This window comes from Rhinolophus ferrumequinum, chromosome 12 (genome assembly GCF_004115265.2).
Source record: "Rhinolophus ferrumequinum isolate MPI-CBG mRhiFer1 chromosome 12, mRhiFer1_v1.p, whole genome shotgun sequence".
NCBI classification, from domain to species: domain Eukaryota; kingdom Metazoa; phylum Chordata; class Mammalia; order Chiroptera; family Rhinolophidae; genus Rhinolophus; species Rhinolophus ferrumequinum.
The window spans coordinates 79004188-79028621 of NC_046295.1; the positions used below are offsets into that span (position 1 = coordinate 79004188).

At 58.5% G+C, this 24434-nt stretch overlaps 3 protein-coding genes across 6 annotated transcripts in view; 1 reads left to right on the forward strand and 2 right to left on the reverse strand.

Moving 5' to 3' along the window:
• The window catches only part of ABL1 (ABL proto-oncogene 1, non-receptor tyrosine kinase), a 118301-nt gene extending 114397 nt beyond the window's left edge, over positions 1–3904 (forward strand). For all 3 annotated transcript variants that reach the window (XM_033122466.1, XM_033122467.1, XM_033122468.1), the window contains exon 11: positions 259–3904. In XM_033122466.1, the coding sequence (XP_032978357.1) occupies positions 259–1985 (1727 nt within the window). In that variant the 3' untranslated portion in view covers positions 1986–3904. The remainder of the gene's footprint in view (positions 1–258) is intronic.
• A 4761-nt stretch (positions 3905–8665) lies between these two features.
• QRFP (pyroglutamylated RFamide peptide) lies at positions 8666–11543 on the reverse strand. Its single transcript, XM_033122469.1, has 2 exons — positions 11350–11543; positions 8666–9618 (listed from the first exon to the last, which is right to left on the reverse strand). The coding sequence occupies exon 2, from the start codon at positions 9616–9618 to the stop codon at positions 9214–9216; it is 405 nt and encodes a 134-aa protein (XP_032978360.1). The 5' UTR covers positions 11350–11543; the 3' UTR covers positions 8666–9213.
• A 4491-nt stretch (positions 11544–16034) lies between these two features.
• Positions 16035–24434, reverse strand: part of FIBCD1 (fibrinogen C domain containing 1) — a 34154-nt gene continuing 25754 nt past the window's right edge. For both annotated transcript variants that reach the window (XM_033124153.1, XM_033124152.1), the window contains 2 exons: positions 19998–20177; positions 16035–19435 (listed from right to left, as the gene is read on the reverse strand). In XM_033124153.1, the coding sequence (XP_032980044.1) occupies positions 19176–19435; positions 19998–20177 (440 nt within the window). In that variant the 3' untranslated portion in view covers positions 16035–19175. The remainder of the gene's footprint in view (positions 19436–19997; positions 20178–24434) is intronic.

Genomic DNA, 24434 nt, shown 5'->3' on the forward strand with positions numbered 1-24434 from the left:
ATTGTTGTGTTACATTCTCCCAACAATGCTATGGCTTGGTTTTATTATTCTCCATTGTATTGCCGAGAAAGCTGAGGATGAATGAAAGGAAGTAACTTGCCCAGGACTCAGGTGAACAGCAGAGCGGGCAGTCATGGCAGGGCTTTCAGAGCCCACACCTGGGGCCGCTCCGCAGAGAGTGGACGGCCAGCCCGAGGTTTCCCGCCTGCTCGGGAGCCCTTGGTCTGCACTGGTTAAACCCTTCCCACTGTGTTTCAGATCCTCTGGACCATGAGCCTGCTGTGTCTCCTTTGCTGCCTCGAAAAGAGCGAGGTCCCCAGGATGGTGGCCTTAATGAAGATGAACGCCTTCTCCCCAAAGACAAAAAGACCAACTTGTTTAGCGCCTTGATCAAGAAGAAGAAGAAAACGGCTCCAACCCCTCCCAAACGCAGCAGCTCCTTCCGGGAGATGGACGGCCAGCCAGAGCGCAAGGCGGTGGGAGAGGAAGAGGGCCGCGAAATCAGCAATGGGGCGCTAGCCCTCGCACCCTCGGACACAGCCGAGCCAGCCAAGTCCCCAAAGCCCGGCAGCGGGGCTGGTGTCCCCAACGGAGCCTTCCGGGAGCCAGGGGCTGCAGGCTTCCGGTCTCCCCACCTGTGGAAAAAGTCCAGCACGCTAACCAGCAGCCGATTAGCAGCAGGCGAAGAGGAGAGTGGCGGCAGCTCCAGCAAGCGCTTCCTGAGGTCCTGCTCTGCATCCTGCGTGCCCCATGGGGCCAAGGACACGGAGTGGAAGTCAGTCACGCTGCCGCGGGACCTGCAGTCCACGGGGAGGCAGTTTGACTCCTCCACCTTCGGAGGGCACAGGACTGAGAAACCAGCTCTGCCGCGGAAGCGCGCCAGTGAGAACAGGTCTGATCAGGTGACTAGGGGCACGGTGACGCCCCCGCCCAGGCTGGTGAAGAAGACGGAGGAAGCAGCTGATGACGTCTTCAAGGACGCGGCCGAGTCCAGCCCGGGCTCCAGCCCTCCCAGTCTGACTCCCAAGCTCCTCCGCAGGCAGGTTGTGGTGGCTGCTTGCTCTGCTCTTCCCCACAAGGAGGAGGCCGGCAAGTGCAGTGCCACGGGGACAGCGGGGACAGCTGCCACGGCCGAGTCAGCGCCGCCCAGCAGCAGGGCGGGGCCAGGCGGCACTGGAGGGCCCAGCAAAGGTCCTGCCGAGGAGTGCAGGCTGAGGCGGCACAAGGCCCCCTCCGAGTCCCCAGGGAGAGACAAGGGGAAGTTGTCCAGGCTCAAACCTGCCCCCCCGCCCCCCCCACCAGCCCCCATCGGGAAGGCAGGGAAGCCCTGTCAGAGCCCGAGCCAGGAAGCAGCCGGGGAGGCAGGCGCCAGCGGGAAGGCAAAACCCCTGCCCATGGTCGTGGATGCTGCCAACAGTGAGGCTGCCAAGCCCAGCCAGCTGGGAGAGGGCGTCAAAAAGCCCGTGCTCCCGTCCATGCCAAAGCCACAGTCGTCCGCCAAGCCAGTGGGGACCCCGACCAGCCCAGCGCCCACACCCTGCACACTGCCGTCGGCATCCTCCACCCTGGCAGGGGACCCGCCGTCCTCCACCGCCTTCATCCCTCTCATATCGACCCGCGTGTCTCTTCGGAAAACTCGCCAGCCCCCGGAGCGCATCGCCAGCGGCACGGTCACCAAGGGCGTGGTCCTGGACGGCACCGAGGCCCTGTGCCTGGCCATCTCCAAGAACTCCGAGCAGATGGCCAGCCACAGCGCCGTGCTGGAAGCCGGCAAAAATCTCTACACGTTCTGCGTGAGCTACGTGGACTCCATCCAGCAAATGAGGAACAAATTCGCCTTCCGCGAGGCCATCAACAAACTGGAGAATAATCTCCGGGAGCTTCAGATCTGCCCGGCAACAGCGGGAAGTGGCCCAGCGGCCACTCAGGACTTCAGCAAACTCCTCAGCTCCGTGAAAGAGATCAGTGACATCGTACAGAGGTAGCAGAAGCCGGGCATCAGGCCAGCTGCAGCCGCTTGCCGTGCCCCAGACGGTGGCTGACACGGGACCAGTGAGCTGGGACCTAGGCCCCAGAGCTTTGGGCCGCCTGTGTTGTGCACCAGCTGTTCTGCACTTTCCTCTCCTCAGCTGGGCTCCCGGAGCTGCCGCTGTCCCGAGCTCTGTCTGTGGCGTCCCCACTCGGGGGACTGCAGTCAGCGCGCCAGCCTCCTCCCCACAGAGTGCTTCAAGACTGAGCTCTTCCGGCCAGCCGGGAAGGCGGTGAGCATTTCCTTTGAGTTTGTCTTTCTGGAGGATTTCCTCTGGCTATGCCTCCTTCTCCATTTTCCCTAAGAACGAGTACCCTGAATGGGAGCTGTGTCACCAAGGCCTTGGGAACTGTCACCCTCACCCAGTGGAGGGAGCCTGTGCCCTCATCCTTCTCCTGCCACCTGTCCTAAAGCCACGTTTCCAGAACTATCCTGGGAAGCTCTGCCAGCGGGTCACTCTGCGCTCCACTGCTGCTGGGGGCTGGTGCCCTCACCATTTCCTCATGTGAAGAACAGCTCTTGAGCTGGGGGGTAAAACGGGGTGCTATCACCAACCAGCCTCTGGGTCCCAGGTCAGGTGGGGAAGCTGAAGAGGCCTGTGACGCGGGAGAATATCCTGTCACCCATTCTCTGCATGTCCTCAGAGCCCAGTCGCTTGCTCTCTCGTGACATGCACTGCTCATCCTGGATAGAAAGCTTGAGTCTTAAGGGTAGCAGGGTCGCTGTCCAGCATATGGGGGCAGGGGAGGCGGGAGGCGGTGCTTGTTGGGTGAATCGCGGTTCCAGACCGTGCTGGGCCCAGGCAGGGGTCTGCCCTGGGCCCAGGGTTCCCTTACTTTTGAATTTCCAGGTGACCTGAAAAGATGCTGTCTGATTTCTGACTGATCTCCCCCTCCCTTGTACTCCTCTAAGACAAAGGAGATTCTTGCAGGGCTCTTTATTGTGTGACAGCCAGTCTTCGGTTTTCTGGAGTTCTTGAAGCATTTCAAAGCTCTGCCCTCAGCACAGCTGCCTGCAATACAGACATTGGGCCCCAGCATGTAAACAGGAGGAAAGGACTGGGGGCACCAAAGCCCCATCCAGTGTTGGCTGCACCCCAGTGGGCAGACGTCTTCCCAAATCGCCACCCCCAACCCTTAGCCTAATGTTTGTGTTGGGCTCACCAGGGATGAAGAAAACCACAAACAAAGTGAAACCCCAGACAAGAGCCGTCTCCCCTGGCTGCCCAGGACCAGGCTGGTTGAGCGGGGACCCAAGTCTCCTTGACTTTGACCTAGAGCAGCTACTGAAGAGTGGGCAGGCACCTGCCTGGGCCTTCCTCCAGGCCCGGAAACAACCTTGGAGAAACCAGGACAGAACCGCCTTCTGCTCCCCACGCCTTCTCCTGGCCGTGACCTCACCCAGGCCCCACTTTTATGCTCATCACCTAAACTTGTATTTCGTTTCTCGGGTAGAGATGGTTTCCTCTGGACCGTTTTACGCTGTTCTCACAGCGTGTCACCTCTTTGCCCCACCCCAGACTGCTGTGTTACACAGACTGAGGGAGGTGCTAGAACACCGCCAGTGGCCTTGCAGACCAAGCAGACAAACCACCCCAGGTTTCCCCGCCTCCTGTTTCTGTGAGGTACTGGTCTCTCTTGTTTTTCACATGATTGCCACTATATTTTGCATTTATACCTTGGTATTACACTCTCGTAGACTTGCTCTTTTATAAATGACATGTAAATAGTCTTCCACTACCTTCCCTTCTCAAATGCCTATGGTGTCTTTTTTTTTTTCTGGTCCAATACATTTTGTTTCTGTATATGACTCTGTTTTTTGAATCCACATCTCTCCTCTGTAGTATTTTTTAAATAAATGTTTACAACATTAGGACTTGGGCGGGTTGCTTTAACCCTCTTAGAGCCGTGGCGTGTGTAGGAAGGGAGAGAGTCCTTGTTTTCCTGAAGGGGCTGGAGGTTCCGAGTTGGGTTTGACAGAACAACAATGGCAGGAGTGCGGCAGCATCCTGTGTTGTCGCCAGCCCTTCGTGGGCAGTTTGCGGCCCTCGTCCCAAGCCCTTGCTGTGCCTTTGATGCTTACTTGCCAGCAGCCTGGCTCTTGTCAGCGGCATTGAGGGTGGGCTGTGCCACCGTCCGTCCGGACCACGCCTGTCTGACTGGCGTGGGAAAGGAAGACCGGCCCAAGGGCTGTGCCAACTGTCAGGTCATTGAAATGGGGGTGGGGGACGTCATGGCCTGATTCCTCACTGGCCTGGGAGAGTTAATCCCTCCACTAGTTCTCTTTTTCGCTCTCTGCCTTTGATCACTTCCTGCCCCTGCCCTCAGCCCCCGAAGTGCCCCTCACTTGTGTTTGACACGCCGGGTCCCTCATTCCTTTGTGGAGGAGGAGCAGGGTGTGCCGGCCTGCGAGGGGATGGAAATGTCGGGGCCCTGCCTCAGCCTCCCCCAGACCCCGGCAAGGGACCGTGGTTGGGGCCGGTACTGCTGTTTTCTCATCTTGGTTTGCGTTTGACAGCAGCTGACAGCTTGAGACGTGGAAGTCAGGGAAGGAAGGAGCGCCTTCGGGTAATGATACTTATTAAGCCAGCAGACTTGTCAGAGCGTACAGATCCTGCTCACCAAAGCATAGTAAGGAGCACGGTTCAGCGAAACCTCTTTACCGAAGACCTTGGGAGCGACACGTGCGGCCCGTCAGGTGACGGCATTGAGGACGCTACCTGGGACGCGGCTGCTCAGACGGCGGCCACGAGCAGCACCAGAGGCCGATTCCGCAGGCACGAGCCGAGGCCGGGGCCACGGAGCCTGTTCGTGGCTGAACCCTAACTGCCACCGGATGTCCTGAGTCTGGGCTTTCCCACAGGTAACAGGGTCTTCCCTTGAATGACAGCTCTCAAGTCGGAATGAAGACGTAGAATGATGACAGTGGCAGCCACAAGTGATGGCTGCTTCCTCCGTGTCAGACGTGGACGTCACGGAAGCTTTGCGGCACTCTTGGGCAAGGTGTTCCCCCCAGTTGCCCAGTGCTCCAGTGAGGTGGCTTGTCCAGTCAGCTCATGATGGTGTCACACAGCCGTCACCTTGGCAGCTGCACCAGTGTGAAATAAGGGTCCTAAAAGACAGTTTCCTCAATAAGAATCTTCCACGTGTCACCTGAGCTCAAAGGCCTGACCAGGTCACAGAACCCTTTGAGAACTCGAATGCAAACTGGATCTAGCCTCTGAAAAATGCCTCCACCTGCACATACAATAGTTTTCAAATAATTTTGACTCCTGCCCTCAAGGTCCAGAACCTAGGAATACCCAAGGGCCAAGCCCTCCGACAGGGGTCGGTATTATTACCACGAAATAGGAGCCTAAAATGGCAGAAATTTTAAAAAGCAAGCAGTTAAAGAGCCCCAAACGGAAAACAATCCAGATGTCATCGACAGAAGAAAAGATAAGCACATGTGGGACGTTCCGGTGGTGGAATATTACCGAGCAGTGAGAATGCACCAGCCATTGCCACACCGAGATAACGAGTGACTCACAGACGTACTGTTGGCAGAAGCAGCCAGACAGACTGGTGATTGTAGTACAGGTAGTTTGTGGTGCAGTGTTGGAAGTCAGGAGGGAGGGTCATGTAGGGGGAAGGGGAGTCATGCCGGGTTGGGGCACAGGAGAGGTGGCGGGGGCAGGCAGTGCTGTTCCTTAGTCTGGGTGGTGCTGGTTGATGGGTGTGTCGTGAAAATCCTTCAAACTGAACTCTGAGGAGCACATTCCCGGTGTGTGATGTCTCACTGAAACCGTTCGTAAAATCCCAGCTCACGTGTGAGCGCTGTTGGCTACTCTGCCGCTGTGCTCAGCGTCACTACGGGAAACCTCACACCTTTTTTTTATGGAGGTTCTGTCACAGTCCTCATTTGATGGGTGAGGAAACGGGCCCAGAGATGTAAAGCAGCTTGCCCAAGGTCACACAGCGTGTGCCAGCTTATAGCTCCTGTGCCAAGGCTAATGTGTTGACAGTGCAGATGGCCACAGCACGACTAGCAGAGATCTGTGCTCGGGGCCAGGCTCCTCCCTCCATCGTGGGAGAGAAGACGTCAGTTATAGCTCACCCAGCTTCTCAGGTGTCAAGATGTTTTATGGGAGGCGGTCCCAAAGTGAGCGCTCTGGGGAAATCAGTTTCTAAATGTTGTCTCGGCACAAGGTGGGACAACACGGACCAGCCACGGTGACCCTGCCCGCGCCTGCCCTCACCCCTGGTGGTCACCCGACATCTCGGGCAGGGTCCCCGCTGGCCGCTCAGGGTGGGGGCACCTCGTGGGGGCTGGCTCTTTGGTGTCGCGCAGCATGTTTGGCACCGGGGCCAAGTTAGGACGAGGTGGCTCCTTGTCGACGGCAGCCACAGCCTGATGGCTTGCTGCCCCCACGAGTCTCCTGTCTTCTTAAACGTTTTTATTAATATTTCACACACATTGGAAAAGATAGACAGAAATGCTCCCCATGCAGTTTAATAGCCAAATACCTTTACATCTCCACCCAAGATGAAGACTCTGTGTGTTTAGAATAAATATGATGAACGGAGGCAGCAGCTGTCGGGCGCCTGCCCTGGAGGAGAGTGGCTGGCACGCCAGGTGGAGGGGACCCAGACTGCCGGGAGCTTACTGTCTGCTTCCAGAATACACGCTTCCCAGCGAGCCTGCCCTTCCCATCTGGAGGGCAAGGAGAGGGCAGGGCCGCAGGGCTTGACGGAGTGGGGTGGGGTGTAACGAGGTGATGTAGCCAAAGTGCTGGGAGTGGATTTAATGCCCGTAGCAGTGCGGTCACTGTGATTTTCAGGGTTATTGAGGGCGGAGGTAGTGGCAGCGGGAAACAACAGCTTAGCCGTTAATTTGTGTTTAATGATGAAAGTTTTAGGACAGGACGTCCATGCCTCGGAGGGCTTCCCTCTCGCCCCTCTGTCGGATGTCTCCATAGAGGTTAATCCAAAACTAAAAACCAGCCAGGCTTACCTGAAGGGCTGTAAACACACACAGGAGTGTCTCAGCCTTGGTGGCCTCCATGTCTCATAATTAGTGACCATGGGAGCTGCTCTCTTTTTTTAAGGTCTGTATCCTCATATTCTAAGAGTAGAAACTGGCCATTGAGGGTCAGCGAGGGGACCTGGCCACAAGGCGTCCCTCTGCCCTGGGTCTGTTTCACCTGGTCTTTCGTGTGCAAGGTCTCTGGCTCCTTGTAGGGGTGAAGCACTGAGGGAGGAGTGCCCCAGATGCTGCCCCCCCGAAGGCGGAAATGAGCACTGGGGTGAGTCAGCCTGGGCTGGAATCGTACTTGCCTCGTCCAGATACCCTGTGACGTACATGTCAACACCAGAGCTGTTCTTGACAGACAGTCACACTGGGGCTCGTTTACTTGACGTTTGCCCTCTGTGGCTGGAGGGCTGTGTTTGCCTCTGTTACCAACAGACACAGACCCAGGGTTGTGTTCCATCCCTGTGAGACTCACGTCAGCAGGAGGCATCCCAGGTACCCCTTTCTGGGACAGTGGTGGAAGCCAGAGTATGATGTGCTGTCCCCTGGCTGGGCCCTGTCACAGCAGCCATGAGCCCCCGGGCTCGTGTACCAGGCACACGGGCAGCAGGGGGCACGTTCTGACTCCCGTGTCCTGTCACACCTTACCACCCCAGCTCTGCTTCCCAGGTAGCTTGTGTCTCTTGTGGCTCAGATCCGTGTACCCCTTAATGAAGTGGCTTTCTAGCTGCCCAGGACTGAGAGTTGCTACTGGGGAGTGGAAGTCACTAATAGAATGGAGAACGCTGTGAAATACTCTCAAGTGTCAAGCTGGGCCCAGCCCAGTGTGGTTCTAAAAGGCAATAAAAATCCACCAATTAATTGTGACAGCTCAATGGAAAATTATTCAATTGTGAACAGAGACAGGCAGCAGCTCGAAAGGAGGAGGGGAGATGTTGCCATAGTAACATCAATACGGGTTCTCATCTCAGCAGTTGAAGCCAGACGGGGAGTGAGCAGTATCAGCCTGCTGTAGCTGGCGGGATGGGACGCAGGACACACCAGGGCAGCGTTGGGAAGAGATGCTCTGCCCTCCAGGCCCACAGCCACTGCAGGCCGAGCGCTGGCTTCCCTCGGGTAGAGACGGTGTCTTCCGGATGGGAGAAAACGAGGGAGGGAGCAGTCAAGTGTCGGAGGCAAACGCGCCCTGTGTGTGTTCCCCTGTACCTTTGACCGTGGGCATTTTACCAACTGCCAATTAAGGGGACACTGGGAGAGGTGAGTGGGCGCGTGCAACACGATTTCCATTTCCCCAAAGTCGAGCCACTGGCAGCTCAGGAAAGTGACATTCCTGGGGCACAGAGGACCTGCAGGCAAGAATCAGGCGAGCTTCCCGTTTCAGTTTTGCAGTTTACAACTTTTATTTCAAAAGATCCGTACAGCACATTCAGATTCCGCACATTTGAGATGCAGCCTCGCTACAGCAAAAGTGAAATCCTTGTTTACCTCCCACGGGAGTGGCGGCTTGGCAAGCACTGTGCTGCCGAGGACAGTTACCAGAGGGGACCGGTAGCTGGTTCTGAGCAGCGTCTCAACTCCACGGCAGGGTTTTCTTGCCAGAGGGATCTTGTCTTAATGGGGTGGAGAACAGGATTTTGTTTTTTTCATTTTTAACTTTCAGAACCATATGCTGTACCCAGTGGAATGGACTCATTCACAGTTGCACTTTGGATGTCGGCTACAGACGTCCCCGTGGAGACCGTCAAACCTTTGATGGCCCCACTGTAATCCCTCAGTCCGCCCACCTGCCACCTGGAGCCTGCACAGCCTGCTCTGCCTGCTCATATTTATGGCCAACGGTGCCCTCGGTTCCATGGCTGGAGCCAGGGGCTGATCAGAACCAGACCGTGGGGAGGGGGCCAGAACAGACACCGGTGACGGTGTTGGGGGGCCACCGCCATGGGGGGCGTTTTCTTCTTACCCAAGATGGTCGCTTTTGGTCATCTCGTTGACACCACCAGCCTTTTGCTTCAGCAAACTTGGAAATCAAAAGTAAGCACCCATCTAACCAATCCTACTGCTAATAAGTCATTATAATAATACCCACACCTCTGTCTCTGAGGCCTGAGGGGTGGAACCGGTGCGGTGGGGCGCAGGGTCCGAGGAGACACCCTTTCCCGGATGCCCCGGCCCCTTCACCGGCGGCCGAAGCGGAAGCTGAAGCCGCCTTTCTTCCTGCTGTAGCCGTTGAGCTCCTCAGCCAGGGTCCCTAATGGGCCACTAGCCTTCTCACCGTCAGCCGGGAAGAAGCCAGTGGCCTCACTGCCACCATCCTGCCTCCCAAACCGGAACCGGAAGCCAGCACGCTCTCTGCCTGACATCTGCATCTCCTTGGCCGTGACGAGCAGGGCATGTGGGTGGGGGCCTGGCAGCCACTCGGAGGAGCCCCATGGGAAGTGGCCTCGGTGTCTCCGGGCCAGGGCGGCCCAGCTCATTGTGCCTCCGATGGCGTCCATGGGCTCTTCTCTGTCCAGCAGAGGAAAGCAGGTGCCCAGCGGCAGCAGGAGGAGCAGGCAGGACAGGAAGGAAGGGCTTATCATCTGGTCCAGAGGAAAGAGAGGAAGAAGTTACAGGCTGCGGTGTGGGCCATACACACTTGTCAGCAGTACTTCCCAGGGCCTGGGCAGCCGTTAGAGCGGAAGCTGGTGGCCCACCTGAGCCCAACTTGCAAACAGCATGAGGAAGCGTCACTGCGTTGCGGGGACCAAGCCTTTATTTCCTTAGCAGGCTCAGGAGCTGATTGCACCAGTTAGACTGGTGCTCCCTCTCCTGCAACCCCTGGATTTGATGGCCGTGGCAGTTTAGCTGTAATCCCACCACTGCTGGGATGGCTTTCAGCAGCACACAGGCAGCCAGGGAGAGCTGGGCAAACTCGGGTTCATTCTTTTATTATAATGCTTGGCTCTTGGCCATATCAATCTCAGAGCCACGGGGTAGAAAGTTAATAGCACCAATCTCTCAGTCTTCAACTTGATAATAACTGGGTCTAGATAAACTGTTTAGCTAATGTCTCTTTAACATGGAAGTAAGTTGCTCCGGAAAGCAGGAAACCCATCTGACATACCTGGGCTAACGCACACCCCCCGGGGACGAGCGTGTGAACAGGGCTGGGTGTCGATGGTCCCTACTGAGCTCCACGTGTGTGCACGGCTGCGCTTCATCTGCACAAGAAATCTAACTTGGAGGCGGTCATTCCCATGTTTTTCGGCAAGAAAACGCAGAAAGGCTAAGAGATTGTGCCTAGGCCACACAGCAACAACGTGGGGACTCCGGGATTCGTGACTCTAATGGCACTTCAGGCCCCTGGGCACGGCTCTCCATCCGTGTCTGCACTTCCTTACAGCCCTCCGGGAGGTGGTGTTTCTTCCCTGTCACAGTGGAGGGAGTAGGCTCAAACAGGTGACTTGCCGGAGATGTCACAGCTTTGTAAGTGAGAACTGGGATGCCAGCCCAGGTCTAACTGGGCTTGACTCAGGATTTGCTGTGTGTAGTGGGGGGTGGGGGTTGGAACCAGACTAGAGCCTCCCGGCATGCCCCTGCCTCTGCAATGACTGCTTGTTCTTTTGCAAAGGAAGCCTTTTTGGTAACAACCGTGGCGAGTCAGGGCTGGCTGGTCCTCTGACGAGAACGGAGGCTGGAATAAAGAGAAGATGGCACAGGCTCCCAGGGCTTTCCTTAGAAATGGCTCCCTTGAAGACATTCCAGACTGAACTCGGCCAGAAAGCTTTACAGAAATCACAAAAGCAGCCTTCCTAAGCTGCTCATCCCGGGGCTGGAGCCACCTCTCGCCTGCTTCCGAGAAGCCGCTCCATCGGGCCTAGGTGGGGTGGGGCTTCCCACCGGAGTCTCTTCTCCAGAAAGTACTGCGGACAGCTCTTTGGACCAGGGAGGTTCCCACCTGGGGATGATAGCCTCCGGAAGGGACATCTTGATGCACAGAAGGAACTGGCCCTTCTACCCTTTTGGGGGGTCATGAACCCCTTCAAGAACCTCGTAGAAGCTTGGGACACTTGCACTGAAAATTGGGCCCAGCACAAGTCAGGGTGTCTGTCAGGCCCCAACATCCAGGACAAGGCAGGCAGGGCACGGGATGGAGACCAGGGGCCGGGCCCTGGAGGGCAGCTGTGGCCCATCTGCGCTGCCCTGGGCTACAGGATGGGGCACTGGCCTCACCTCTCTGGGCCTTCCCACCCCCATGGCTGCACTGCCCAGCTCCTGACCTGGGTGAGGGCCTGAGCGGGGTTCCTGCGGGGTATGGAGCGTCTACTCACCGTGCTGTGGGCCTGCTCCCCAGGACGGCGGGCAGGCTCCTCTGAGCTCTGGTCCAGGAGGTGTGGCTCCCCGGCTCTCCCTGCTTTATATAGGTCCCCTGGGCCTTGCCAGCCGCCTCCCTGCGCTCTGCGCTCTGCCGGCTGCACATTCCTGACCCTGGGATTCCATTGGGGACTCCGGTGGTGAAGGAGAGGGCAGTGCTGCACTGAGAAAAGGCCCAACACAAACAGGATGTGGTCTGATGAGGGGCAGACGGGCTGGTCTTTGCCCAGAGCCCCACCTCGTTCAGAGGAAGCTGCGGCATCGGGAACTGAGTCATGGGCAGGGCCCCTCGCGTCCCTTGGAGGCGCGTCGGCACCCACCCTGGACAATCCCAGTGGTCGCTGCCTTAGGTCTGCCTCACTCTCCAGAGAGGCTGTGGGGGCCTACACCTGCCTCCTGCGCGGCCAGCACAGCACTCCCATGGGCGCAGGAGCTCAGACCCCTGTGAAGTGGGCGATGGCCTTTCCGTCTAGCAGGTGAGCAGTTATTAGAGGCTGTGGCTCACCTGTTCTGGAGCCTCACGAGGGATGTCCGGTGCCGAGAGGCTGAGCAGGCAGTGGGGGTAGAAGGGGCCGGGGCCGGGCGACACCCCCTTTTAAGCCCAAGGCCCCGCACCAGTCAGTTTGTTCTCAGGAGAGAAGCTCGGTCCTTCCTGCACTGGAAGCCCGTGCCTGCGCCCATCTGGGAATGGACGGATGGACAGGCGAGCCCAGGTTTTGGAAACGGCTGGCTCTCCGTTGGGCACACCTCGCTTTCTGAACCTCAGCTGGGAGTGCTCACACCCCCTGTCCGGCCGCAGTAATAGGTCACGGAGACGAGACTGTTAGCCCCGCGAGAGACTTGGCGAGGGCTGGGTGGAGGGTGTCAAGGTCATGGCGCCCCCACTGGAGGACTCCAGTGTTCCTCACTCTGGCCACTTGCTCCCGGGTAGATTTTCCCCAGGTGTGCGTGGGGAACGTCACGTGTCACCTGCACAGCATCCCCACAGTGGAGTATGGGGTTGGAGGGGGCTGCGTTGTGGGTCCACATGTCCCTGCAGGATGTGCTCTGGTCCGGGCGTCTTGCTCACATCTCAGGTGCGCCCCCAGGATTGCTAACTGCGCGGTCTGCCCGGTGTGTGATCCTAGAGTCTGCTCCAGGCACAGGCAGGTGTGTGAGGCACAACACTGCAGAGTTCTCCAGGCACCGGCCAAGGGGGACGGCAGGCGCTGAGCACAGGGGAAGCGTTTGCCGTGGGCAGCGCCCCTCTCCTGTCCCACTGCCTGTGCCCTGTGCCCCCGCACTGTATCTGAGGAGTGCCTGTGGGGAGTCCAGCAAGGAGGTGCCCAGACAGCCCCGTTGGCTCCAGCCTCTGCTGCTCACCGGGCTGAGACTTTCCCTCCACTCTCTTGGTGAGGCTGCAGCTGCTCTTTATTCGTCTGGAGGCAGCTGCTCAGGCCAGGCTGGGGACTGCGCACAGAGAATTTCCCTCACCCAGCTGGCCTGTCCCCTTTGCCCGTGGGTGCTGGGAGGGGGAGGGATGTGAGGAATGACCCCTTGAGGCCACCATCACATGGGCGTAGAGAAGGCCTCAGGGACACTTCCCTGCCCCGGCGCCCGAGGAACGGGCTGGCTGGAATCTTCACTCCCCTCATGGGCGGAAGATGGTGCAGAGCTTCCGAGTGCTTAGCCCCAACCCTGGCCTTTCCTCTGCTCTCCAACAGGAAGCGCTGGTTTCCCCTTGACCTTGTCTGGAGAGGACAGGGTCAAGAAAAGGCCGATGGCCCATGGTTGACTTTGGGCCCTTCCGAGGGGTGCACCCATGTGGTCACCTGAGCAGGTGCAGAGGCGGTTTCCATCACCGAGGCCGGGGCTGCCTCTGAGGGGCCGGCGTGTGTATGTGTGTGTGTGTGTGTGTGTGTGTGTGTGCGCGCGCGCGCGCGCACGCGCGCAGGCACACACGTGCGTGTACATGAGGGAGGTGCAGTGTCATCATTTTATCTCTGGTTAACGCTGGTTGGTTATGACACTGGGTGCTGGTTAACGATGGGGCACGGCCTGCAGTGGGTCACTCACGGGCTGTGAGGCCTTGGGCCAGACACTTGCCCTCTCTGTGCCTCAGTTCTACCAGCTGTAAAAGGAGAGTTTTTGGTTCCCAAGCTGTGCTTTGTGGAATCCCTCAGGGGCAGTTGTGGAGGGAGCAGAGGGCAGGTGTGGGGTCAAACCCTGAGGGCCACCCCCCGGCCCCCAGGGGGAAAGCTTCACTTGGCTGTTTGACACATTGGGCTCCAGGAAAAGGTTCTGCTGGGAAAACAGCCACTTACCCAGGGTCCCTATTAGGATGAGGGCCAGTAGCTCTGGGAAGTCGCCACTAGAAAGTCGTGAGTGTTGGACACAGGTTTGGGGTGGGGGCAAGGCTGGGGAGAGGTTTGGGGAGGCCCCCATGTGGCCCCGACTCAGCCCCGCCCCACCCACCCTGCCACCACCCTCGTGTAGAGGTGCCCAGAGCCAAGGATGAGGTCAGATTTGGTGCCAAACTTCCCAGCTCAGGGGTTTTCCAGGTGCACCCAGAACAGCTGACCCAAAAGATTGTTTTGGAGCCCACTTCCTGGGCCCCTCAAAGCCTCTGGGCTCCCTTCAGGGAATGAGTCCCTACTCTTGAGCAGCTGGGGGTGGTGACAACTGTGACAGTTGGGCAGGGTCTAAGCTGCAGTTGTGTCTCAGAGAGCAGTGGGATCCGTTCATGGTCAGCTTCTGGCCACAGAGGCTTTTCCTGGCTTGAGGGTAAGTGGGGGGAGGGCCGTGGCTTTGGGAGAGCTCAGCCAGGGGGCCTGCTTTCGTGCAGGCTGGAAGCCACCAGTGTGAGGTGCCCTGGGAAGCCATCCTAGAGGAGGGTCAGGGCCTCATCCGGGATGTCCAAGCTGGCCAGCAGCCTGTCCTTGCTTCTCGAAGGGTGGGACCTGAGACTGGATGAGGGCAGGTCCTGATGGGGTGACACAACCTGGTGCTGCTTGGCTCAGGAACCCCCTCTTCCACTCACCCGTTAGCCCCACATGAGCCCCGAGAAGTGGGGTCCACGCCTGCTCAGCCACGAACCAGCTGTGACCTTGGGCAAGTCCCATCACTTTCTGAGTCTCCATTTCTCCACCCAACGGGGGACAACAGCAGTGTCCACATCCTGGGGGATCGTGAGCTACTGAGTAAAGCAGGGTGGGGCTGGTGTGGTCCCCACCCGGGCTGGCTGCCGCTGTCCAAGAGCCCAGGTGATGCCGTCCTCCTGGGCCTGGGCCTGGGCCTGGGTTTCCTAGGTCTGCTGTTCCCTCAGAGTTCCTGGTGGTGCTGCCTGAACCCCTCCTGCCACAGGGACCCGCTTCTTGTGCTGTATTCCACATTGTGTGTGGTGAATCGCAAGCACCTACTCAGCTCTAAGATCCTGTGACTCAGGTCACGGAGTCTTCCCCTTTGGCCCCGGGAGCCGAGCCAGCGCAGCAGCCGAGCTGAGCCCAGGGAACCACCTTGGGGGAGGTGTAGAGGCTGCAGGGAGCAGCTGAGTCAGGCTGGCAAGGCCGCCCCCGGGGCGGGTATGGCCCCAAGTGGCAGGCGGCCATCATCACATCAGTCACTTCTGGTGGCCTGGCTGGGGGTCCCATCCCCATGCGACTCTGTGAGGCCGGTACAGCGCTGTCCGAGCAGGCAGGCCTGTATGCATCTCGGCAGAGGACACTGGAGACGTGTTCCAGCCATGGTTAGGGACGGACAGACGGGGCCTCCGTCTGCCACACACGCTGGGTTCACGGTCAGCCCAAAGCCTGGACGTGTCCACTTCCCACTGACCCCACGTGGGGCCTTTGACACAGGGACTCGATAAATACTGGATTTCATTAAATGAGCCCGGGGAGTGCTCTGTCCTTCAGCCTCAAATTGGTTTTATAAACAGCCATTAGGGCTATTGTTCTTCATAAAGACGCTCCACCCCCAGCCCTAAAGGACCCACTGGGACAGTCTGTCCCCCAGGACCCTGATGTGATGCACAGGTTCATTCCCCCAAAGCCCAGCCCCCAGGCGTAGCTCATTCGGGAGGTCACTGCTCTGCCAAAGGACCTTGTGCCCAACGCCACCTGGGAAGCTGGGGGAATTGTGCCGGAGGCAGTCCTGACACCTGGGTGTGGCTCCAGTGTGGGTACCAATCAGGGTTCGGGTGGAGGCCTGAGCCGGGTCACCATGAGCCTTTATTGGAGACAGGGACACACACACGACATGAAGTGCACACGGCCCAGACTGGCGCCCCTCGCACGCCATGCTTTGTCCATGGAAGCTGTGCTGGCCCTCAGCGGCCGCGTACACCGCCCACACACACCCCCCCCCAGCTTTGTGTGCCATCAGGCACCGTAGGAGGCGTCCCTCCCCACCCAGGTCCAACCTCCGTCCTCTCTGTTTACAGTCCTGCCAGCTGCCTGGCCCACTCAGTTGGGGGACCGCCCTCTCCCCGCAAGCATTGTAGAAACAGGCCTTGGGGAGGCCCTGGCCATTTGGCCCAAGGCCTAGTGGTCTTTTTTCTGGGTTCAGTGCATCCCCTGAAGTGTCCTTCTGCCAGCATGTTGCTCCGTACACGGACAGGACAGAGATTGCACGTGCACGTGCAGCTGACCACGGGCCACACTCCTCTTCCTCCTCCCCTCCTGTACAGTGGAGGCAGCTGGCAGTTCCTGTTGACACTCCTCACTAATCCTCCAAACCCTGGGTGACAGGGCTCCCGACTTCTGGGGTTCCAGCCCCAGCCAAGCCAGCCAAAGGCCTGTGTGGGTGAAAGGGTGGGTGAGGGGACCAGGAAGAGGCGGGCACTGACGATATTGCTTCCGCCCCAAGATAAACATAAAACCTATTTACACGCAGCTGCAGAGGGAAAATGCAATCTGAGAATTGCTCACGGCTCGGTCCTTATCTCCTGCTGACCTAGCTGAGGCCATCAGCGTGGAAACCCAGGTCCATTGGTCCGCTGCACTCGGGGAACTCTGGTGGCCAACCTCTGGTTTAACTCAGAGATGTACCCAAAGTTTGGGGGCAAGGACGGAGGCCCCTGCTTGATTCCACAGAACCTACCTGGGCTGTGGAGAGGACCTTTCAGAAGTAGGGGTGTGGGGGGGGCCTAAGAGCACTGCCTTAAGATCCCAGTATAGAGACCCACCTCCCCTGCTGGCTCCTCTCATCAAAAGAGGAAGGAACTGGGGAGGAGCTTGGACAGGTGACATGGATGGCAGGGCCACAGGCACCCCACCATCAAACCATCAAATCGGGCCCATGGGTCAGGGTTTGGGCGCAGTGACTATGGTCCCAGGTGACCTTTGCACACGTCTGTCATCCCTCAGGTTTCGTGGGAGCTGCCCCTCTCCACTGGTTCTCCCAGCACCCTTTTCCTGTGGTCACTGCCGTCTGACAGCCCTGTGTGGGCTCCTTGAGGCCGGCCCCGGGCCTGCCTTGTAGCCTCCTGGCCCAGAGTGGGTGTGCAGGGCCACCTGTGCTCAGCACCTTTGAAGAGGTGCCCTTTGGGAAGGGGGGCACACTGGCCTTGTGTCCCCAGCATGGGGGGCTTTGTGTCCTTCCAGCCAGTGTTTGGTTCGGCCACGTCCCCCTAGTGGTGCCAGGCCTGGGCTGATGCGCTCAAGCAGGAAGAAATGGGTGTCTCCAGGCCGGCCAGACGTTGACCACAGGCCCCTGAAAGCACCCTCAGCCATCCGCCTGCCAGGCCCAGGCGGTGGCACGTCTGTTCCTCCGCCAAGCCCTGGCAGGGGCATCCTGACACACACACACAGCTGTGAATCCATTAGCATCGCACTCACCAGGAGTTTGTTTGATGACACATCAGAAAGAGCTTGGCACTTTCTAAACAGCGGCTGGCACTGCAGAGCTGGCAGCAGAAGCCAGCTCCAGCCTGGGGCTGGTGGGGGCGAGGGGGACTCCCCGGGATGAGGACTCAGGGTCCCACCCAGGCTCTCTGCTCCTTGGCTGGGGGTCCCAGTGGGCCAGGTGGGCTGGCTCTCTTGGTTTCTAAAGGATGGGAAAGGAGGCCAGCAAGGGTCCCCCCTTCAAGTCCTGTGTGGTCATCTTACGTCCCCGCGCCCACTGCCCCCAGTCCTGCCTGCACCTGGGCTGCCTGTGTCACACTGGGCTGTAAGCACCTGTGTCTTGGCCATCTCTGCTTTGAGCTGAGTGCCGAGAGGACAGGGATTCGGTCTTGTCCAGCAGCCAGGGCAGGCCCTGGCCCACAGCAGATGTCCAGCAAACCTTTGCTGACCGCCGACAACCAGGTGGAGCTACAGGAAGGGGACCAGCCAGGTTGCAGGGTGAGTCAGTGGCGCTCCGGGCCTTTCCTGCTGCCCCGGCTAACTCTGATTTATTGTCATTGAAGCACGAACTCCGGTGGGGGGGTGGAGAGCTGGGCCCCACACACCCCATGTACCTGCCTCCAGGTGTTCTGTGAGGGCGTCCTGCATGAGGAGGTGGGATGCGCCCCCTCTGAGCAGCTCCCCAGGCTGACTTCTCGGCCCTCAAAACCGTCCCACCCAATCAGGTCCCCTCAAGTGGGAACTTGGAAAAACAGCCCTACGCTTGGTTCTGACAGCAAATACATCAGCCCCTCGTTTGTTCAGCAGGAGGTTAAGGTCAGGGGTCCCAGCCCTGCCCTTCCTGGTCGCTGATCTTGGGAAACTGTGGTTCTTGTTGGGGGGGGCGTGGTATATTGGGCATTGGGAGGATTCAGTGAGAAAACGTCTCTGAGAGCCGGGCTGGAGCCTCAGTTAACGGGATTTGCCCAGTAAGGCCTCCCTTCCCCACTCCACCAGAGGTGGCAGTAGCCATAATCACCAGCAGGGGGCAGTCTCTGAGCAGATGGGATAATAGCTGCCAAACCCCTCCAGGTCCAGCCTCCACCCTCCAGGTCTGCTCCTGGGGGGGCCTGGAAATTGGTGGTGAGGGTGGTACGAGCCCCACCACTGCCCAGAAAATCAAGAAGTCCTCACTGGCTGGGCCCAGACCAGTGGTGCAGGGTCTGCACCCTCCTCCAGCAGGCAGGAGAATGGGGTGGGGAGGGGCTCTGGCTGCCCCAGGAAAGCAGGAGGCTGGGCAGAACAGCCAAGGGCACTGCGGGAACATGGGGGTTAACGGGTGGGGGACTCCAGGAACCAGCCTTGGCCACCTTGGGGCATGAGTCCCCACTGGCAGCTGAGCCACAGCCTGGCCTGGGGACGTGGTGGGATCCCATGGATACTGGCAGCCTTCACACCAGCAGCTCACTAGGGTCTTAGGGTAGAGGTGGGATCTCCACGCACCATGGAAACGAGGGAGGGGAATTGGGAGGCCCGAGGAGGCTGGTCTCAGACCAGACTCGGGAAGATCCGAACATTCCCTTTGCTGGAAGGGCTCCAGGGGTGCTGTCTCCCCTTCTCTGTGCCCCATAACGCTGGGTGTTTGGACTGGCAAAGTGGAGAGGCCGCGGGGGGTGCGTGGCAGACTCCTGGCCAGAAGGCAGCCGGCCTAGGAGCCAAAGACTGGGCAGGTAGAATTCTGGGTCAAGTCTGCCCCGCCCCCCATCAGAGGCAAATTGGGGGGTGGAAACAGTGTGACGGTGAGGTGTGACTTCGCCTGCCCAGGGGGCTGTGTCAGGCTTGGCCTGGCCCACCCCAACGGAAGAGCAAGAGCGGGTCAGCCAGGTGCGGGCAGGCAGACAAACAACCGAGCAGGAGCGTGGTGGGGTGAGGGATGGAGACGGGGTGGGGGTGGGGCAGGCCGAAGGGTGGGTGGGGCCGGTCTAGCGGTCCTCACGGACCGGCCTGATCTTCATCTCGGAGAACTTGAGCGAGTACTGCCAGCCGGTCCAGGAGGACCACTCGATTCCGTCGGCGTAGGAGGCGTGCGCGCCACGCAGGTACTGCCCGTTGAGGTTGGACGTGTGGCAGTTGCGGTACCACCAGGCGCCGCGGTAGAAGGCGGCGCAGTTGTTCTCCGAGTGGTCGCTGTCGCGGTCCTTGGTGGTGAACCTCATGCCGCTGTGCTTCAGAAGGGAGTCCCCTGCGCAGGCGCGCACACACAGGTGTGTACTCGGGACACAGGTGCAGGTGTGTGAGCACAGCTACGCGTGGGTGTGCACACATGTGCACAGTGCCCCCCACGTCTACATGCTGGTGCACACACACCTGCCCCAACACACCCATAGTGTCCATGCAGCTCGCTTTTTCCCACGGTGCCACCTCGGGGGCGCGGTGGCTGTCCCTGGGTCTAGGCAGTTTCTCTCCCTCTCCCAAGCTTGTTCACATGCTCCCTTTCCTTGCTTTCTTGCCTCTGCCTAAGAAGAGAAACCCAGCCCAGAGGGGTTCAGCCACCACACTTTAGAGGCTCAGGACATCCCAAGCCCTAGGTGTTCCCTTTCCTGGCTCTGGGTTCACTTAGCTCATATGCAAAATTGGGGGGCACTCCATTGCTGGGGTGAGGACCAGGTGGGACTTGGATGGGAAGGGAGAAGCCTTGATCCTAACCCCAGAGGGCAGAGCTCTTGACCTGGCAGGGCCTTTGCCCTCCCAGGTGAGGAGACTGCTGGGCCGCCCCCTCCCCCCGCTGCAGCCTGGAGCCCCACCTGCAGTGCCCGAGTAGTCGGCCACTGTGAGCGGGTACCCGTCCTCTTCGGGGTCCACGGAGAACAAGCCCACGCCGAAGCTCGCGTAGTGGGCGTAGGCCGTGCCGTTGTCAAAATCCTCCAGGTCCACGTGCAGCTCATAGGCCGTCTGCGTGGTCAGCGCATGGAGCCTTTTGAGCCCTGGATGGGGGAGAGAATGCAGGGGGAGTTGGGGGACTTAGAAGGTGACCCCACAGAGAGAAATAGGGAGAAATAAGAGTGAAGTTCATATGGTTGGTGACAGAAAGGGACAACAACCCCAAGTATATGAGGTGCGGCTCAGTACACAACAGGTGCTCAATAAATGGGCGAGAGGCAAAGGTGGTGTCTGCCTCCAGGGCCTGACTCTGCACCCCTCACGCCCCCACGCCCCCCCCACAACACCCAACCCACCTCCTCTCTCTCTCTCTCTCTCTCTCTCTCTCTCTCTCTCTCTCTCTCTCTCTCTCTCTCTCTCTCGTCCTCGGCTCCGCTGTGCCCATCCTGGGGTCTCATGCCGGGCCACCCTCTCCCCCTGACACCCCCACACACACACTCACTCAAGGTGCTTCCCTGCCGTTCTGATTACCTCTTGATGAAGAGGCCATTTAATTAAACGCCTTACAAGTTATCAGCATCGAGTGACTTTCATCAGTCTCTCCCTCCTGCCTGCCTTTCCTGCGCTCCCCCCACCCCTCCCCCACCGGGTGGGTCAGCTTGTGCATACTGATGTTGGGCCCTTCCCCATCCAGATGGGGGGGCCTCGGCCCCATGGTCCAGGCCCAGCATGTCCCTGCATCCGCGGCTTCCTCACCGAGGACCCCGCGAGGACCAGGCTGTTAGAGCATACGGCTCTCGTCTCCCTGCCGGGGCTCCACTCCCTAGCTGGACTTTCAGAGCAAGCCTCTTCCCTATCTGGGCCCAGCTGGCGCACCTGTGGATTGGGCCTCAGGGCGCTGATGCGAGGGTGTGGGGACAGAGCCAGGAGGGCAGTTTCCAGGCTCTCGCCCTCACGTGGAAAGGTGCTGGCTCAGGTAGTAAATGGCCATCAACTGTGATTGGATGGCCATCAGCTGTGGCTAGTTGGCCGTCAGCTGTAACCAGTGAGCCATTGGCCCCTAATATAACTGCCGTGGCTATGCTAGCAGCAGATGGGGGCTAGCAAGAGGATGGTGGATTGCTGCTAGCAAGTGAGGTTGGTTGGCAGAGAGAAGTGGACGGCAGGTTGCGGGTAGTGTGGCTCCTGCTTCCTGTGTCTCCAACCCAGCCTCCAGCGAGACTATAGTGGAATGACTCCCCTATCTATGGCTCCGTGGGTGTTCCTTTTTGGCCTCACCATATCCTGCGTTCTTACGTGGGGAGCGGGAGCTGAGACCCCGCATGACACCCCACATGACACATGCCGCAGCGAGCAGGGTACAGCGCCGGCCAAAGCTCTCTGAAGGGCGGTGGAGCAGTTTGTGCGTATGAACTCTCAGTCTCAGGAAGAACAGGAGGAGCAGCTGCTGGAGAGCTGGACCCCCATGGAGGGGTGGGAAGATGTGGACGGTTCCCCAAACAGCATAGGCCGGAGAAAACGGAGAAAACGAAGGTCGTTGCGGCCCTGTGGGCTGGGAAGTGCTTGCTGAGGCCCTCACCCTGCAGAGAGGGCACACATTGTGAGGCTAACGCAAAGCCCTGGCGAATGACTGTGGACTACGGGGAATGGGCTCCATCCCTAATTTAATGGACCGCTTGACTGTTTGCTTGGGAACGTACCACCATGTAGTGGAGCTGGCGGATGTTGCTTTTGTGTCTCGACCGGCTGCCGTGGAGAATATGTGAGAACCCTGGCTGTACCCAGAATGACTGGCGGTACCTTGAGAAACTCTGGCTGTGCCCAGGAAGTCTGGCTATGCCAAGAGAGAGTGGCAGTGCCCTGAGAGCCCTGGCTGTGCCCAGGGAGACTGGCTGTGCCCAGAAGGACTGGTGGTGCCCTGAGAAACCCTGGCTGTGTCCAGAGAGACTAGCTGTGTCTAGAATATTGCATTCACCTCCAGGCTCCTCGCACAGGGCCCCTCGCGGAAGATGCTTGTCGCATAGATTGTGAGGCGAGACCCTGGAGGGGTGGCGTACAGGGACAGAGCCAGGAGTGCAGTTTCCAGGCTCTCGCCCTCATGTGGAAAGGTGCTCATTCAGGTAGTAAATGGCCATCAACTGTGATTGGATGGCCGTCAGCTGTAACCAGTGAGCCATTGGCCACTAATATAACTGCCGTGGCTACGCTAGCAGCAAAATGGGGACTAGCAAGAACATGGTGGCTGAGCTAGCAAGAGCAGATTGCAGTTAGCAGGGCGGATTGCAGCTAAAAAGTGAGGTTGGCAGAGAGAAGTGGACGGCAGGTTGCGGGTAGTGTGGCTGCTGCTTTCTGTGTCTCCAACACAGCTGCCAGCGAGACGATAGTGGTATAACTGCCCTGTCTATGGGTCTGTGGGTGTCCCTTTTGGCCTCACCATATCCTGCATTCGTATGTGGGGAGCAGGAGCTGAGACCCCGCATGACAGAGGAGCCAGAGGGCTTCACAAACTGAAGGGCAGGCAGCGGGCAGCAGTGACGACAAACACCGTGGATGGCGCTTACAGAAGCCAGGCACTGCTCTGAGTGCCTCACGTGGATTAATGGACCCCGTGTAATTCGAACGAGTCCAATTTAATGAAAGAATCCCTGTGCAGCTCTTAGAGCAGTGCCCGGCCCGCTGCACATGTTATCCAGGTGTTTGCTGCTGCTGTCACAATCCGGTGAGGCAGGCTCTCTTATTATCGCTATTTTGTAAGTGAGAAAATGAGGCACAGGGAGGTTAAGTAACTGGCCCAACTTACAGATGGTACGTGGCCGAGCTGGGATTTGAACCCAGGCAGATCTGCCCAAACTCCTTGCTCTTACTCAGTTCTTGCCCTAGGCAAACAATCTGATCCCTGAAAAGGGCAAGAGGGAGGCCAGCCCAGGGGGGATGCTGGAAGATTCCTTTCCCCACCACTGCATGGCGGCTCATGCCCAAAGGCCCACCATTAGCCACCATTCCTTTGGGCTAAGCCGTCCTGTGATCCTGATGGGTCGTCCTGTGCCCACGAGGGGCCCCTGGGCAGTGTGCTCCAAGGGCGGGGCGGGGTGGGGAGGGTCACTCCTGGATTCAGCTCACTCTTCTTCCCATGAATGCCACCTCCCTTCTTCCCTCTCTTTCCCTCCGTTTCGCTCTCTGTGCTTCTCCAGCCCTTGATCTGCCAGGATACTCACGACCCCCACTTCCCCAGGGCTGTGGCTGGTGAGCTGAGATCTGACCCCATCATCCATCACAGTTCAAATCACAGCGCTTGAGAAGGAGGGAGCCAGCAGATTAAAATGGAGAGAAAAGACACTTAGACCCCAAACCTCATATCGTTACCCCAGTGAACTCCCAGATGGATTAAAGATCTGAACCTAACACAGAACACTAAAAAAAGCATTAAAAAATAAGAGACATTTTCATAAAACTGGGAGGGGAAAACAGGGCCTGGAACCCAGAAGATAAGAAGGAAAAGGCTGGCAGAACTGACTACATAAAAAATTTAAATTTCTAGGAAATAAGCAATAATTTTACCAAAAAAAAAAAAAAAGCTGAAAGATAGACTGGCAGTAAATACATATCATGTGTATCTGACAAAGATCAATAACCTTAATATATAAAGAGCTCCCATAACTCAATAGGAAAAGACAAAACACTGATGAGAAGGTGACAGGGGAATGTGGCAAAGCGGAGGGAGGGAACAGCTCTGGGAAGTAGTAGGCTGGGCTCAAGTTGACATTCTAGTCAGGGCTCTGTGTCTGCCAGGAGCTAATCAAGGCGCTGCTTAAATGTTTCCTCCCGAACCTTCCATTGCTGCTGATAGATTTCAATTAAGATGCCTGGAGAGGTGGAGGCTCCAACGCTGCTCCACGGGGGTGGGTGGTGATGCGGGAACAGGGTCCCCACCTAACTGCCTTCTCCCTGTCTTTACACACCCACCTGGATGGGGGCGCAGGAGAGGGGTCACCCCACCTAGAAGCTTCTCTCCCCCGACCCCTATCCTGCCCCTGCTTTCATTCACTCAGTTCAAAGCTTGGTGGGGCTCCAGCACGTGAATCCTCCCCAACTCACACACACACACACACACACACACACACACACACACACACACGCCTGTGACTTGTGTCGCTTGTACCAAGTGACCGCCCTTTCTGAGCCTCAGTTTCCTCATCCATAAAAAGGGGAGGACAACAGCAGCACTAGCCTCCCAGGCTGAAGTATGTCAAACGGGCTGGGCACACAGGAGGTGGCAGTAAGTAGGGGCTGGGTCGTCAAGTCCACACAGGTGTCTGGCCTCTCCTGCGGCCAGTGCCAAGGACGCAGCAGAGGTCAGAGCA